The following is a 15,209-nucleotide window of genomic DNA, read 5'->3' on the forward strand; positions in this document are numbered from 1 at the left end:
CCATTTTCTGCCCGAGGATCAACTAACCTATTTTACTGATCCAGATTTCTTGCGGATTCGTGCTTGTCTGCCACCGTAGAAGCTTGGTCAGGTGGTCAATGTACGCGGCCTGGGCATTCGTCACAGCTTCGAGGAATTCATGCTCCGCCTCCGCCGCGAGCCGCTCTTTACGCAGTTTAGTCGCGCAATCTCTCCAATAATAATTGGAAAGCTGGATACTTGCGCGACTGTTTCCTTCCGAGGATTCAATTGCGTGTTTAGGCCTTTTCAGCCTCTGCCTCAGCTCCACATCGTAGTTTTCTAGTCCTCTGCGCGCCTCTTTATGCCGTTGGCGCTGCTTTCGACGTCGAAACGCTTCTTTTTGCCTCCGAAGTGTTTCGCCTTGTGTGGTGTTGGCTGCATCAAGCCAATTGTAGCCGACTGGACAGTCGCTAGGGGATTGGAGATCAATTGATTCAAGGTGTAGGAACTCCTCAGTATTCACTGCATCCAAGGGATCCGAATACGTGTGGGGGATCGTCGCCAGTTCGTTCATGTCGAGGATGTCGGCAGTCTCCTGGGGTTTAGAGGGAATTGAAGTGAGTGGCAGCATGGGGTTCGAGTTTGTGGGTCACTTTGGTTCTGACGAACAACCGGTAGTGCGTCTTCTGAATCAGTTCTGTCGTCAATGGCGACTCTGGTATGGATTGGTAAAGATTTATGAAAAAGCAGTGCACGGATTGTGTGAGTAGAGACATCATTTGACGCTACATTTCCGGAACTTCTTGACGAAGGATAGTCTATCGTCCACAATATCTAAACTTTCAACGCGATGTGTGTTTTGGCTTAACAAGTACCTAATCAAAGCCGTGCTACCCATGTACATAATCAATGTCGGTAAACATCGGTACAACTGCTGACCAACATGTACATGTACATGTACACCTGTTTGAATATACGTCATCTGATGACGCTGGTTACGTACAGCCTTCCGACACCTCCAAGGTTGGAGCCCATGGCATCCGTTATCACGTTGAGTCAATAACGATTGCGGAGATGCACAATTCATGCCCGTCATCACCTTCAAGTTAATACACGACCAGTGCATGCAGCCATATCCTTCTTGACCTTTGATCTGGCCGTTGGTTCCGTCACCACTTCGCTTTTTACTCTCAAGCACCAAAGAAAAACTAGCACACCCGAACTCAACCTCTTGCTCTAAATGACATTCCCATCTACGTACCGCGCATACCAATACGAAAAGTACGGCCCGATCGAAACGGAGCTCAAGCTCAAGGCCGGCCTGCCACAACGAACCCTCAGTGCCCAGCAAGTCCGTATCAAGGTGCGCAGCGCTGCGGTGAACCCTATCGACTACAAGTTGGCTGAGTTTATGGGCCAAATGTTCTTCGGGAAGGCCCCGTCGGTCGATGAACCCTTCAACGTTGGCTTCGACGTCTCCGGTGAGGTGGTGGAGGTCGGTAGTGACGTCAAGCGCGTGAAGATTGGCGCCGCAGTGTACGCCTCGACTCCATTGAATGACATGGGAACTTTGGCTGAGTACTTGGTTGTGGACGAAGGTTTCGCGGCATTGAAGCCTAGCAACTTGAACTTCAACCAAGCCGCGGCTCTACCGACAGCGGCCTTAACGGCCTACGCTGGCATGACGACTCACGCAGAGCTCAAGAAAGATGATGCTGTGCTCATTTTGGGCGGCAGTACTGCTGTGGGGATGTTCGCCATCCAATTCGCCCACAACATTGGAGCTCGTGTGATCACGACCACGAGCACTCGAAACGTGGAGCTTGTCAAGTCGATGGGTGCTGACCAGGTCATCGACTACACGAAGGACAAGTGGACAGACGTCCTTGCACGGCACTTGGTGGATGTGCTGTACGATTGTGGCGTGGAGCCCTCGTCTTGGAACGACGGCGCGCAGTTGGTGCTGAAGAAGAAGGTTCATTACCTTGCTGCCAATGCCGGAGCCCGTGAAGGAATCCGAATTCGGCGCGCAGCTCATCGGATTAGTCAGCGCTGTCGACAATTCGGCGAAAGCGCTGGAGGTGATTACGAAGTACGTCGAAGATGGGAAGGCGAGACCTGTGGTCGACTCAGTTTATCCGTTTGAGACGGCTCTGGATGCGTACAAGAAGCTGAAGACCAACCACGCGCAAGGCGAGTTGGTGGTTCAGGTGCACGTGTGATCACGTAGTCTCTGAGCCATTGACAGTGACGATTTTAATCTCAGTACAGAGCTGGAGCGTTTAATTAAAATGGAGTAGCCAGCTTTTACACCTTTTTTGGGATGGCAATTAAGTCTGTATGGGCTTTGAATTTGTTGGGGTTTAGTCAACTAGCAGCAGCAAGTTCGCATTCTGTCTGTTAGTTTGATTAACTCGACACAACTGATCACTGAAGCTGGAAAGCGCAACATCAAGGTCTAAAAAACTGTTGTCAGTTAGCTGTCCTTAGGCTTCGACTCTTTAGCAGCTTAGTGGCCCGGACACCGCATTTCCGATTTATCTCGACAATGTCGACAAACGGTGAACGGGTTCACCAAAATATGCCCGTGTGCGACAAATAATTGAATTCGTATTTCTATTACACACCACCCATCGCTACCTCTTCTAAGCATCGTTTCGTTTGCATATTTATAAATTCGACGAGTTAGTACGAAATGCAGTACCAGCACAACCTAAACATGCCCCGCGTAGTTAGCGCTGCTCCTGGTAGCCACAGCTCAGTTACTACGATAATTTAATCCCCTTCAGTGGATCTATTCTAATTGTCGTTTTTAAATGCTTTCGCTTAGAGTTTCGACCCTCGTTGTGATCTTCTTAAGTAGTATATTGTCTGAGCGCAATCTGTTTTTAAGATTCGAAGCACCATTTATTAGAGACAACCAAAACAGGTGACAACATTACAACCAGTAGGACAACAGCTCCTACAAACCTGGACACCTTGATAGCGATGTAAAAATTCAGAGTTTTCACCGTGTGGAGAATGGCTCGTTCGTCGTCTGAAAGCAATGGCAAGAAAAATCGGCAATGCCGTCGTGAAATTTGAAGTAAAGCTTCGGCTGTGTGCTCGGGATCCAGTATCGGTATGTGAAGTGAAACTTGTAAATGTAGGAGTAGATTGCACGTAGTAATGCCAAAATGGCCATGAATTTATGTCTAGACAAAATTTGTAACGCACGGAGCGATTACGCAATCTGCCCATCTTTAGATGGTAACCAAATATCATATGATATTTTTGATAGTAATAGTACTATTTTCGATATTAAATATTAATAGTAACTCATTTTTGCAAAAGCTAACATAATATTTTTATATTGAACTGAAAAATATTAGATACTACATGATATTTTATGATATTTTCCCACTTAAGTACGTTTCTTGCCAGCTTACCTCTGTGAACCGAGCGGAGCCAAATAACTTTTTCGATCAGGTTCTAGAAAAGCAGTAGGCTTTAAGACTGACGAGTATTTGCTCTAGTATTTCACTGTGACACAGACAAAGGCGATCGAGATGGAAAACTGCAAACGCTTGCAGCTGTTTAACGTTGATAGAGCGAAATCAAGACATTTGTTCTTGTTCTCTTCCGATCTCCTCGTCGACATCGTGCGTCTAATAAACCTGCTGCCTGTGGCGCTAGATTAATGCGCTCAGCAGTGCCAACACACAACGCCAACCTTGCCGTCACTCACAATTGTCCCGGTACTCACGGTTGATTAGTAATACTTCAGCTAGTCGAGCGTTAACGACATCTGATTAGTTAATGTAGCCCGATTACGCAATCATTGAAAAATATAATATCGTATTAACTAATATTAAGTTGATATTTAATAATATCATATTGTCTCAAAAGAAAATATTAGGTGATATTTTTTATATTAACTGGTCTACAGGTGATATTTTCACAATATTAACTTCACCGATTTTGGAGTTACCATTAACCCGAGTCGTAGCATACACAAACATTCTTTGACCAGATAACCCGCTCGTTTGCTGGATAGGTAAATCACACTCCTCAAAACAACTTACAGTAAGTTAGTAACATAATCGAAAATGAGATCTCTAAAACTGCATGGTAGGTGAGCAAAAATAACTGCCAATACGCACAATCGATTCATGTCTAATGGCTATCGAGAAGTAGCTCCTGCATAAGTCTAGCTAGCTCGAACGTGTCCTGTTGGGTCGAGTGAACCACTAACTCTGTAAAAGCTGCGGCGTCCGTAGCATCCTTGCTGCCCTCAAGTTGGCGTTGAATATTAAGTTGAGTTGGCGCGAAATGAATACACGTGCGTACGTCCGTAGAGGTCGCAGCACCAGAAGCTGCCGGTCTAAGTACGCACCAGCCTGTTGCGTCCAAGAAGGTACCAGCGAAATCTCCGTCTACGGTGCATATGTATCAACTACACCGTCCACTCAGAAGAATCTTCCGTAGTCTTGTTTGGTGAGCTCATGACGATTCGACAATACAAGGGGTAAGGGGCCATTTGGTGATAGGAGGCGTGTTCGACCGCTCTAGCTGTAGAACCAATATTCTCGTCTAGCAGCTTATGTATGGATAAAATGGCGAAGACAGAAACAAAATCGAATACTGCACGATTTACACACTAGAACCGTTAGCTGTATCGACGCTCCATCCTTGTCCACTGACTCAAACAACAAAGCTAGAGTCCTAGTTCCTCGAGTCGTGGGCCGCGCCGGTTATAATATTTAACAACCGTGAGTTCATGTCGATTCGGTGACGGTTAACATTCGGGTTTTCATCTCTACCGAAAAAGGACCAGTAAGACCCGTTCCCAACTGGTGCGCCAAGAAAACACATGCAACCCCAAGCTTGGGAATGAAATCCTTAGCCTATTACACCGTTCACACTAATTTGTCATACCCTGACTAACAGTGGTGTACAGACCGAAGCCCTATATAATGGGATTTCGGCTATCCTGCTCAAAACCGTTTTTTTTCTAAGATTTGATCATATTTGTCAAATATTCTTAATTTGTTATGTCGCTAAAGTGCAAAATTGCGAACTACGACTAATTAGTGTGAACGGTGTATTGGATCATTCTCAGGAAATTGCAAATAGCACCTTGTCTATTTTGGATGCACTCGAATTGTGGCATTATAAGCATGTATTACAAGCTGCTTCGTTCCCCCGAAAAGGAGAAAGCGTAAGACGCTGGTGTCAAAGCGGGAGCAGAGGACCCAATAATTCAAAGAGGACCCCCCCCCTCCTAAGCCGAGGAAAAATCAAGGATGGAGGATGATCCCCAAGCAAGAATTTGAATCCGCTAAGACCGGAAAAACAGCCAAAAAGGCCAAAAATTAAACAAGAAAAAGAAAAGGAGGTCGTTGACCTACCGTGCGCGTGCCAAGGAGATCGTTTGTGTGCTAGTTCTATCTGACATTTTTACGTCCCATAAAGATCGTGTCAAGAACGACTTGGCCAAGGCTCCCAAGGAATACGGGACGTACCTATCTCCGAAACCATCACGGAGTCCAATGACACGACTATGTTGAACGTCGTCGATCATGCCATTTATGCATTGGTAACGTTGGCACGTTTTGGTCTTTATGCAGGGCAGGGCATGTACGTTGTCGCCAATAAGAACACGACCCTTCTTAAGTCTTACGTGGCGCGCGCGGCTCCGCTGTCGATGGCTTCGTCCAGTTGGATAGCGCACACTTTCAGTTCGACGTAAAGCTCGTGTATGGCGACAAGCTGCACAAACTGCTGACGAAGGTAGTCCAGGAAGCTTTCCTCGACACCCTTCTGCGTGCCGGCGTGCAAAAACCCGAGTAGTTCAACCTGGCAGCTCAAGATGACAAATCCTTTTATGAACTCGAGGCCCGTTCCTAAAGAACTTTATCATGAACACGGAGGTGAGTAAGTGTATTACAAGGGAAAGTTCATAGGGGTAGTCAACGTGTCGTGGTCTGACCCCCACGGACTACTCCTAGAAATACGAAGAAGAAGGACTAGAGGGTGGTGCAGACTCATGGGCGCCTGATGTGCCAAGCAAAAGTTGGCTGTCATGGACACCGTTACTGCGGTGTTCGTATCATGGGCTTTCATTTGGCGACATTAGACCTTACGTTGGCTGTGGATTGTGTGGGGTTCATGAACATAACATGACCTTTTTCAGGTCGATTAGTAATATCCGACAGCGCTATCTAATAAATCGCTAAAACGGCCTCTGAATCCCACAGAGGTATGTTAATTTACCCCGCCTATTATACGTCGTAAGTTACGACTTTATTTTAGTATATTTATTTGTATGGATGTGTCTTTTCCGCACTGGATTCCCGCTATAAACTGTCAGAGGATATTCTGAGCTACGTCGTATGAGTTACGACATTATGAGCACGTCGAATCACGAAAAGCCATAACTTACGACGTTCAAGTATTGTTTTTGTCGAAGCAGATGCCTATTTACACATCCGTAGAGATCCTCGTACAACAGAGAAAGAGCTACATTTACATAAACTAAGTGCTGTCCAAACGCATTCAAACGATTGCCGATTGCTGAGCTGGCTGATCCTCTCCATTGTCGGCCTCGCCGTCTTGTTGACAGAGCAGCTCACGCCGAGTTGGTTTTCGAGTACCTGCCTTGGCTGATCGTCGCAAGACGACTCGCTTGCCGAGCGATGCTGGGATGGAAGCCCCACTGTCATAGTCTTCGTGTCAAATCTGATAGCATGTTTTGCGCACGCCTCCGTAGCTATGGCGCGATTTGGGGCAGAGGAAGCACTTTGCGTCTGCGTGTGAGCAATCCTCACAATAATAGGTCGTTTGAAAGGATTTTTTTCGATCGCCTCGTAGAAGAGCGCATACTTTGCAAGAGCGTTGCCGGCGCTTTTGGGTGCCTGAAACGGTGACCCAGTCGTCGAACTGGATATGTTTGTGACCGTCTAGTCGGCGGCGCTTGCGAGAGCGAGCCATAGGAGAAGGTGTAGGAGCAGTAGCTTCAATGAAGTCGTCGGCTTTGAGTTGCATCAATTGCTTATGAAGAAGAAGATACCATTCTCCACGATCTTTTGGTACCAGCCTCTTGATCCGGGACGTTTCCTTGTGCGTGAGATACGCATTGACGAGTGCCATGTCCATGAAACCCATGAACAGTGACTTGTAATACTTCCTGAAACGGAAAGCCGTTTGGATTGAATAGGACTGCAGGCGAAGTTGATCATGTACATCAACTCCGCCCATCCAACGTTGGTAATCAGTAACTAACTTTTGACATTTGACGCAAGACGGCCCGACCATCTTGACGTTGCGACGAATAGAGTCCTCTACCATGACCGGACCCGTGGCCAGGTGGTGGACCGGCTTTCGGTCCCACCAGTGGCAAGCTATCATGGTCGGTATAGCAGTGGAGCGAGAGAACGCAAAAGTACCACGCTCAATCGCTCGAGGACGTGTTTTACGCTTCTCAATAACTTGCTTGTCGAACCCCAGTCTGTTGACCATGATCGTTCCCACCACGTAGATACCCATCGATAGAAGCTGAATGGCCAGTGGGATAGACGAGTAAAATCGATCGATCACTACCAATCGAAACCCTTGTGAGCGATCTCCCAGAACGGCTTTCATGTTTCGAATAACTACAGCAGCCCCCGTCTTGTCGTCGACTGCTTGCTGATCACCATCCTCGGTCTCACGCTTTCCGACGTACACCTCGAATCTATAGTAGTAAGTTACGACGTAATAAACTATCGTATTACAATTCAAGCCGTAAGTTACGACATAATTATTAAACGAAACAAACTTACTGGTGGCAGTATGCACTCACAGAATCGCAAGCCATAAACAACTTGGTTCCGTATCGATGGGGCTTGTCGGGCATAAACATCCGCGTGGTGTTGCGCTTGGACGTGGCTGGTAGTACGCCTTCGTCAAACGAGAACTTACTGCCGAGTGACCAACCAGATCGAAACCGAGTTTGCAACGTGTCGACAGCAGACCGTAACTTCCACAATTTGTCTCGAATCCGTGGGGCTTCGTTGTTCACGACATGGAAGTCTCGAAGAATTGACGTGCAGCGGTTTCGAGCCATGAACTTGCCAAAGTTTCCGGCAGGTATTGCACCGTCTTCGGTCATTGACCAGTGCCGAGAAAAGCGACGCGTCATTGGGTTCAGCATTCTTGCCACTAAGAGCCCAATGAAGTGGAGTATCTCATGAGTTTCGTACGCAGCCTCGACGCGCAATCGCCTTTCAATCTGCTTAACAGTCTTGGGGGCTGGTACAGTGCGTTTCCTTTGCTTCTGTCGGATTCGCTTAGCACTGGCGTGTACTGTCGGCTTCTTGTAGCGATTTGTCTCCTTAAGATGATAGCCCACAGTGATTTTGGTAGGAAGTAAAATAGAAGCAGCAAGGGAGAATCCGCAATGTCCTGTAGCTCTCTGATCGGTACGGCGACGTCCGTCGACAGGCGAGGGTACCCTCCACTGTCAGCTTCAAAGATGGACGAAGGAGGACTCCACTCAAAGCTCCGGAGCGCGGCTATGTCGACCGACTCCAGTGTTAATTTGCCACCTAACGCCTCGACAAATGCGTCGTCCAGTAGAGCAACGTCTTCATCGGCCTCAAGTGTGTCGTCGGGGTATTCAGGCCTCACGATGATATCGTCGCCACTTTCAATTGGACTCCCAAAACCAATTCTACCGCTTATTTCTGTCTATTGGCAGCATCATGCGCATACAAGATATAATGTTGCCGGTTTGGGAGGTGGACGGAACCCACATGAAGCACCTACAGTATAATGGAGTGTGTTTGTCGAGTATTGGAAAGGATGGAGATAAGAGAAACATTCCTGTCGCTGTTGCCTACGTTCACAAGGAAACTATAGACAAATTTGGTTGGTTCTTTACTAATTGTAAAGTTGCTGGTATCCACCTTGACGACCGCGCCACCTTCACGGACAGAGGCAAGCAGTTAGGCGCGCAACTGGTCTTGGCGCAGTGGGGAATTAACTTGCATCTGAAGTTTTTTGTGTGTTCATTTACGCTTCAACACAATGGACAAATTTAGGGAATTGAATATGAGTAAGTCCGACGTCAACAATGACGTTTGATGAATCGATTGCTCACATCGAGGCAAGTTACACTGACCCAATCAGTAAAGTAGTCGGAGATAAGACTGTACACAAATTTGTTTGGAGCTACCTGCACAGAATACACCCTACAAGCTGGGTCAGCATGAAAATGTCCTAAGCTGATCAGAACTGGCTGCATAATTCAAGGACCGGTATCGAAGCGTATGGCGAAGTTTATCACTCTTCGGTGTTCGAACAACAAGCAGCGTGGAGGGCAATAATAACGGCTTACTTTGGGGTGGTGCTCGGACGCACCGTGTATACGAGTCCTTACGTGCATTTTGTTTTCGGCCGATCGCTGTGTGCACCAAGCGTTTTGCACTATTTGCAGAATGGAAGGCAGATGGGTGTGACTTAACACCACATGCAATGAAGCTCATGAAGCAAGAGCAAGCTACGTAGGCAAACTCACTGTGATGCCTGCTGCAACACCAACCTTTTTGGCCTTCGATGCGTTTGCTGTATGAGATCAACATGGCGTCTAGACACTGTTCGAGGTGTGTTGTGTCGGAGCAGCTTAAGATCCGGTGCCGCCATATTATAGCTGTTATTTTTTCGAATAGCTTCGAGAGCAAGGCGACACCTTTGCTGCACAGACCCCAACAGTATTTCCATAGCGCGTATTTGGTAACCAACTTGCATCCGGCGATGTCCACCCTGTCAATTCACATGCCTAGTGGTTCTGCATATGAAGTTAGCCAAGCGCTTTGATCTCCACCGTACTATCGACAGGCCGGTCAGTCGCTTCAGAGAACAGCTCAAAAGACAGACCGAAGTAGCGAATCCAAACGGAAACTAAACAAGGGAAGAGGGAATCGGAAGAGATTGACATCTAGGTTAAATGCTGCGCCTACTGCCTCCGCAGAAATTGAACGAGTTACAGCAGCAAGAGATGGTAGGGGTGACGAGGCAATCGATGCAGAAGATGATGGTCCTGCATTCGACGCGTTTTTTGCTTCGCAACTGAGTGCAGCAACGGTGAAATTGTGTCAGCAATACCGCTGTGGCCAATGTGGTGAGACTGGGCACAATGCCAAGAGATGCACGAATGTCAACCAGGAACGCGAGGAAGCTGGCGTCCCTATCAAGCCCGGAACATATCTTGTAGGTAGCTGTCCGTTCGCAATCTGAGTAATTCGTAGCGGATACGAAGCTGCAGTGGATAGTAAGACATCTGCAGTGATTCCTTTCTTCAATGCTAGAAGAACGAACCGTATTGGAAATAAGCCTTTAAGTACCTTTCAAACTTCCAAATTCAAATTTTGTAAGGCAGAAGCTGCCAACATGTTGGATTTATCAGCTTTGATAATTCTGAGGAGCGTTTTACAAGACGGAGTAGTGTAAGAGGTGGGCAATCAGCATGGCCAATAGCATTGAATACCTTGTAAAACAACTCGACGTCCTCGTACCATGCCCTCCATCGCAATAGCGGATATACAAAACAGCATTTAGCATGCACAATGAATTGAACGGAATTAAATGCGTACGTACCTCTGCGAACGGCTTCATCTACTTCACCTCTTGGCACCGAACACCCAGCACACCTCCATCGGTTTAAAGAGCCCTGGGTATTGCTACTACACCGCGCACTGCCAAGTCTCTCGGTGCTATCGGCGGCGTGGTGATCGGCACCCACAGAATCGGAGACAAGGTTTTGCGATCTACCTTTCTCATATTGATTCTACATTAACTGCCAATCGCTGCGTTTGTGGTCCTTGCTGATAAACTGATCTCTTATTGTGGTCCCTGGTGATAAACATCCTTTAAAAATACACGTATTGTGCTGTACAGATGGGATGTTCATCCGTTTGATAACCTAAATCGAGCGTGGTCGGGGCATAAAACCACGCTAAAAATGAGATGGGAAGAGGTAGACATCGATTAGTTTTATCTGTGATCGAATTACCATTTCAAAACGGCAAAAAGGGTCGATTTACGGGATATCGATGTGGATATGGATCCCGTTTGGTTGCCGTGGCTCAATTTATTAGCCAGATCGATTGTAGTTTTTACAGACACCTCGATTTAATAAAACGACCTTTGTTTATTAAAATTCGAGCATCAGACTAGGTGGAAAGGACGAAAAAACTGAAATGCACAGTATATACTTTGTTTTATAATAATGCAGGTTGATTTGGGTGCGAATTAATCCTGAGCGCCAAGAAGATGAATCCTGAGTGTGTACACGAAAAATATGACAGTCGCTAAAAAATTGGCGGCTGTTGGAGGCCAGGATTATAACTATGGAAACGTGCATGATTTAGGTCAGGATTAATCCTGTATGTAAAATCGCATTTAATTAAGTTGTCATATGGGAAAGATTCGTCGAGGACGCGGCAGGTTTGAGAAGATTCGTTGAGGACGCGGAAAGATTTGTAACGTGTGGCTCTCAACCTTGCAAGAATAATCCTGGTTCAAGCCATGATTTAATCATGTGGAAGTATTGTCATGCAATAATTACCCCATTGGCCAGGATTATACTTGTTTTAGTCCATGTAAAAATCCTGTATTGAAGACTTATGGCATTTCAACACAAATCTTACGGCAACGCTGCATGTACTGAATGTTAGACTGAAAGGCACCATATGACACTCACTTCTCAGCAACTTGGGTTGAGGCCACCTCTTCTTCGTCCATATCATTGTCCACACTCCCTGGAACAGGAGCTTTTTCCTCCGGCAAAGCAGTTGCAGCAGCCTCCGCTGGAAGTAGTTGACCTGTAAGCAGGTAACAGAACAGTTCGAACCGGCGCCTTGAAAGCGAAGCGTCGCTCATATCCTGTGGGGGCACACAGGTTATTTGGCGGATGAATATCCAGCAAACGAAGACGCCGCAGCTGAAGCCGTCGAACTGGATGGGGTTGTTCATTGGAATGACGTCAAAGTCATTGAGGCCTGCGATCTTCAAACTGACGGCAACTTCCTTTGACGCGTTCATATACGACGCTTGATTAAGCGGGTCATAGTAGAAAATCCTCTTAGCAGCCACTTTGACAACAACACAACACCAATGTAGGTTACCAAAGCTCAAAGGAACGGGCACCGACTCCACGCCTTCATCTTCGGCGTGCTGCAGGACACAGTCACGGACAGCATCGATCAAAATATTCTTCTCTGCACTTCGCGTTCGTTTCGTTTTCGGGACAGCAGACTGAAAACCGGCGAAGCGACACGCTGGGTAATCTTGGCAGAGACGCAGACACAATGCTCGGATGGAGGCATCTGAGAGCCATGATGGTGGTGTAATGCGATAGAGCATACAATACTGGAAGTCAGCGACACCTGGGAGTCCTTGGATCCGTTGGTACGGTATACGTGCTCTTCACCTTTTCTGCTATCTCCTTTGCTAGTGCGTGATGTTCTGCTGGTAGGGCAGGGATCCAATCTTCATCATCCATTCGTACGTATCCAGCCTCAATTCAACGAGCTCCTTCAGATTACGGACACGCTTGAAGGTCTCAATCTGTTTCCTTGAGAACTGGCTCACGTCCTTTATGAGAACCGTTTCAACAGACTGCGGGGTAACCTTATCTTCAGCACTTTGCGACTGATAAGGTTGCGATCCGTCCAGCGATATAGCAGTGGCTTTCGTGCTCGACAACGGCAGAACTTTCACACATGCATCTAGAATCTTGGACGGGAGGAGGTAAAACGGATCCTGAACGAGTACAGGATTCTTGCTTATCTTCATCTTTGGCTTCTTCTTGTCGAACTCACTGTGCCTCACAATCACTCCTAATAGACGCTTCTGCGTTTCCATGAGTCATGGCTTGTCCCGATCTAAAAAAATCAATAAATCGATTAAAGTCTTCTCCCCTGCGATTTTTCGACCAGATTCTGCTGCCTCAAACCACTTCCGTCCTTCTTTCTCTCCATATACTGTTTTCTTCTTCAGTTTCCGCGGTGCTCCGACCTTCTTTGCTTTAGGATTCGAGCGGATGATAACTTGATTGTAGGCCTGTTGATCATCTTCATTTTCGCTCGAGCTGATATCAAACTCGAGCCTAGCAGCAGCTTCGTTTGCATTTTCTTCGCCTCCAGGTGTGTGCTCATCTGCCACATTACCACCGTCAGGACTCTTTTTCATCCTTCGTTGACGAACGTTTCTCCACTGCGATAACACAAAGCTCAGCATTTCATCAAACTTTTCTTCGTCTTGAATATCCGCCATTTCACTTGCAATGAGATGGGTAGCTCTCACGGCTTCGCGGTACCGATCAGACTGCGTCCGCATCTTCTTCCGAGTCGATTCTGAGCCGGTACACGAGAACTTCTCGTATGCAGTGCTTAACCTGCTTCAGCGGGCGATTTGGAGCTGTCCATCTGAACGTACAATTAAACATTCATGATTACAGGATTAGTATCCATGATTATAATCATGATAATTCATGACACTTACCTTCGTCAATGCATCCCCAAGGAATGACCGATCCAGACACTCCAACGTGCCTCCGGTAAGCTATATCATGTCGGCAGGGTAGACTCATTGAAATAGAAAACTCGCAGTCACATTTCCAGTCAGAGATCCGCAATCGATGCTCAGAAAACTTCCCACTGACTAGAATATCCCCGGTAACATCAGAATCGTCACTGTATTTGTACAAAGCAGTTTTTTCAACAGCCGTAGCGTACTACTGCTCAATTTGCTGTGCAACGTAATGCGTAGTGAGGCGGAGCACATTCGTCATTTCCTCATCATAGTTGGAGTTCACGAAGCGACCAATTCGAGACTCGTACTCGTTCTGCACTCTGCGATCGTAAGCTATAATGGCCATGATGCACATGGCCATGCTCATAGATCCGTTCACCGCATCCTTTAACTTCCCGAAGAAGCTCTCCGGACGGTTGTTAGTGTGGTTCTTGAAATGCGGGAGCTTGGATCGTAAATACGAAACCCAACGTTCTTAAGAAGCATCCCAGTTCTTTTAAAGTAGTCATAGAATCCACATATTCCTGTTCGAGCCCAAATTCCACGTAGCGATTCATTTGCCTCCTTGTACTGCTCTTCATACTGCGCCTAAACCATCTTATGAATCGTAGCGTCGATATTCGAAGCATCTTCCGACGAAATCTTACCATACTCTGGCTTGGATCGCTTTTCCTTCAAGTATTTGATGACGTGAAAATGGCAGATAATTACTCGAGCCTCAGGGAAGTGCTCTTCAAGAACGCGGATTTCGTTGAGATCCTTGTCAACGACAATAACCCTCAGCTTCTTAATGCGAGTTGGATGAGAGCAATGGCTATGTCCATGTGCCAATCACCGTTGGCTTCAATCAGATTGTTGCACTACAGCACCCTCCCCAAATTCATTCATCCCATGAAGGTAAGCAGTTAATAATTGTACCTACAAACGAATCATGGAAAAATTCATGTTAAATACAGGATTAATTTAGTACAATACAATATTATACAATATGAGCTACCTGTTGGTCTTATGACTGCAGTTAAGCAAAAGGACCTCGCTAAACCTCCCGTAAATGCGGCGCATATGAGCCGTGGATTGAGAAATCACCCCTGTTTCACCAGCATCTGTCTCAGATATCGTAGATACGTTTTCGGGATGCGCAGCAGCGAACGCTGCTATTTTCAGAGCCGTGCTCTCGTTATCGTCCGCGTTACTGGCGGAGGACGCGTGAATCCGCACTAGGTCGTCAACGTCGACTTGAATAATGTTCTGGTCATGTTCCAAAAGGAAATCATAAATGCGGGACCTTTTGGCACCAACCGCCAACATCCCATCGACACGCGCGGTCACAATCGGGTCGGTAAGGCCACGAGACGGAGGGTACGTTGCAAATGCCGCTGGTGAAACAGGATGGTTGTGTGTGAAACAGTCATTTTTCACGATCAACGCACCTTTCGCCATATTCCACTGGACGACGAAGCGAAAGGGGCAATCTGTCAACCGGATGTGCTGGCGAGGCCAGCTACCTTCACTGCGCGACTTGCGTTTCCTCCACGCGTGTGAACAGATGTACGTCCGCTGGTAGGGATCAGCTTCCTCGGGAACCAGCTGAGATGAATTCTCCCCTTTCTTGGTCTTTAGCAACCGCCTGTTTCTCTCTGAGCGTGGCATAGTTTCTTTTACAGGCAGTACTTGCATAGCTCGCGTGCAGTACA

At 46.9% G+C, this 15,209-nt stretch overlaps 1 protein-coding gene across 1 annotated transcript; it reads left to right on the forward strand.

The window, feature by feature from the left end:
- Positions 1 to 1,201: 1,201 nt before the first annotated feature.
- On the forward strand, positions 1,202 to 2,183 carry PITG_11989 (alcohol dehydrogenase, putative; the record flags this gene model as incomplete). Its single annotated transcript, XM_002901399.1, has 2 exons — positions 1,202 to 2,053; positions 2,109 to 2,183. The coding sequence occupies 2 exons, from the start codon at positions 1,202 to 1,204 to the stop codon at positions 2,181 to 2,183; spliced, it is 927 nt and encodes a 308-aa protein (XP_002901445.1).
- Between the last annotated feature and the right edge of the window lie 13,026 nt (positions 2,184 to 15,209).

The sequence above is a fragment of the Phytophthora infestans genome, genomic scaffold, assembly GCF_000142945.1.
Source record: "Phytophthora infestans T30-4 supercont1.21 genomic scaffold, whole genome shotgun sequence".
NCBI classification, from domain to species: domain Eukaryota; phylum Oomycota; class Peronosporomycetes; order Peronosporales; family Peronosporaceae; genus Phytophthora; species Phytophthora infestans.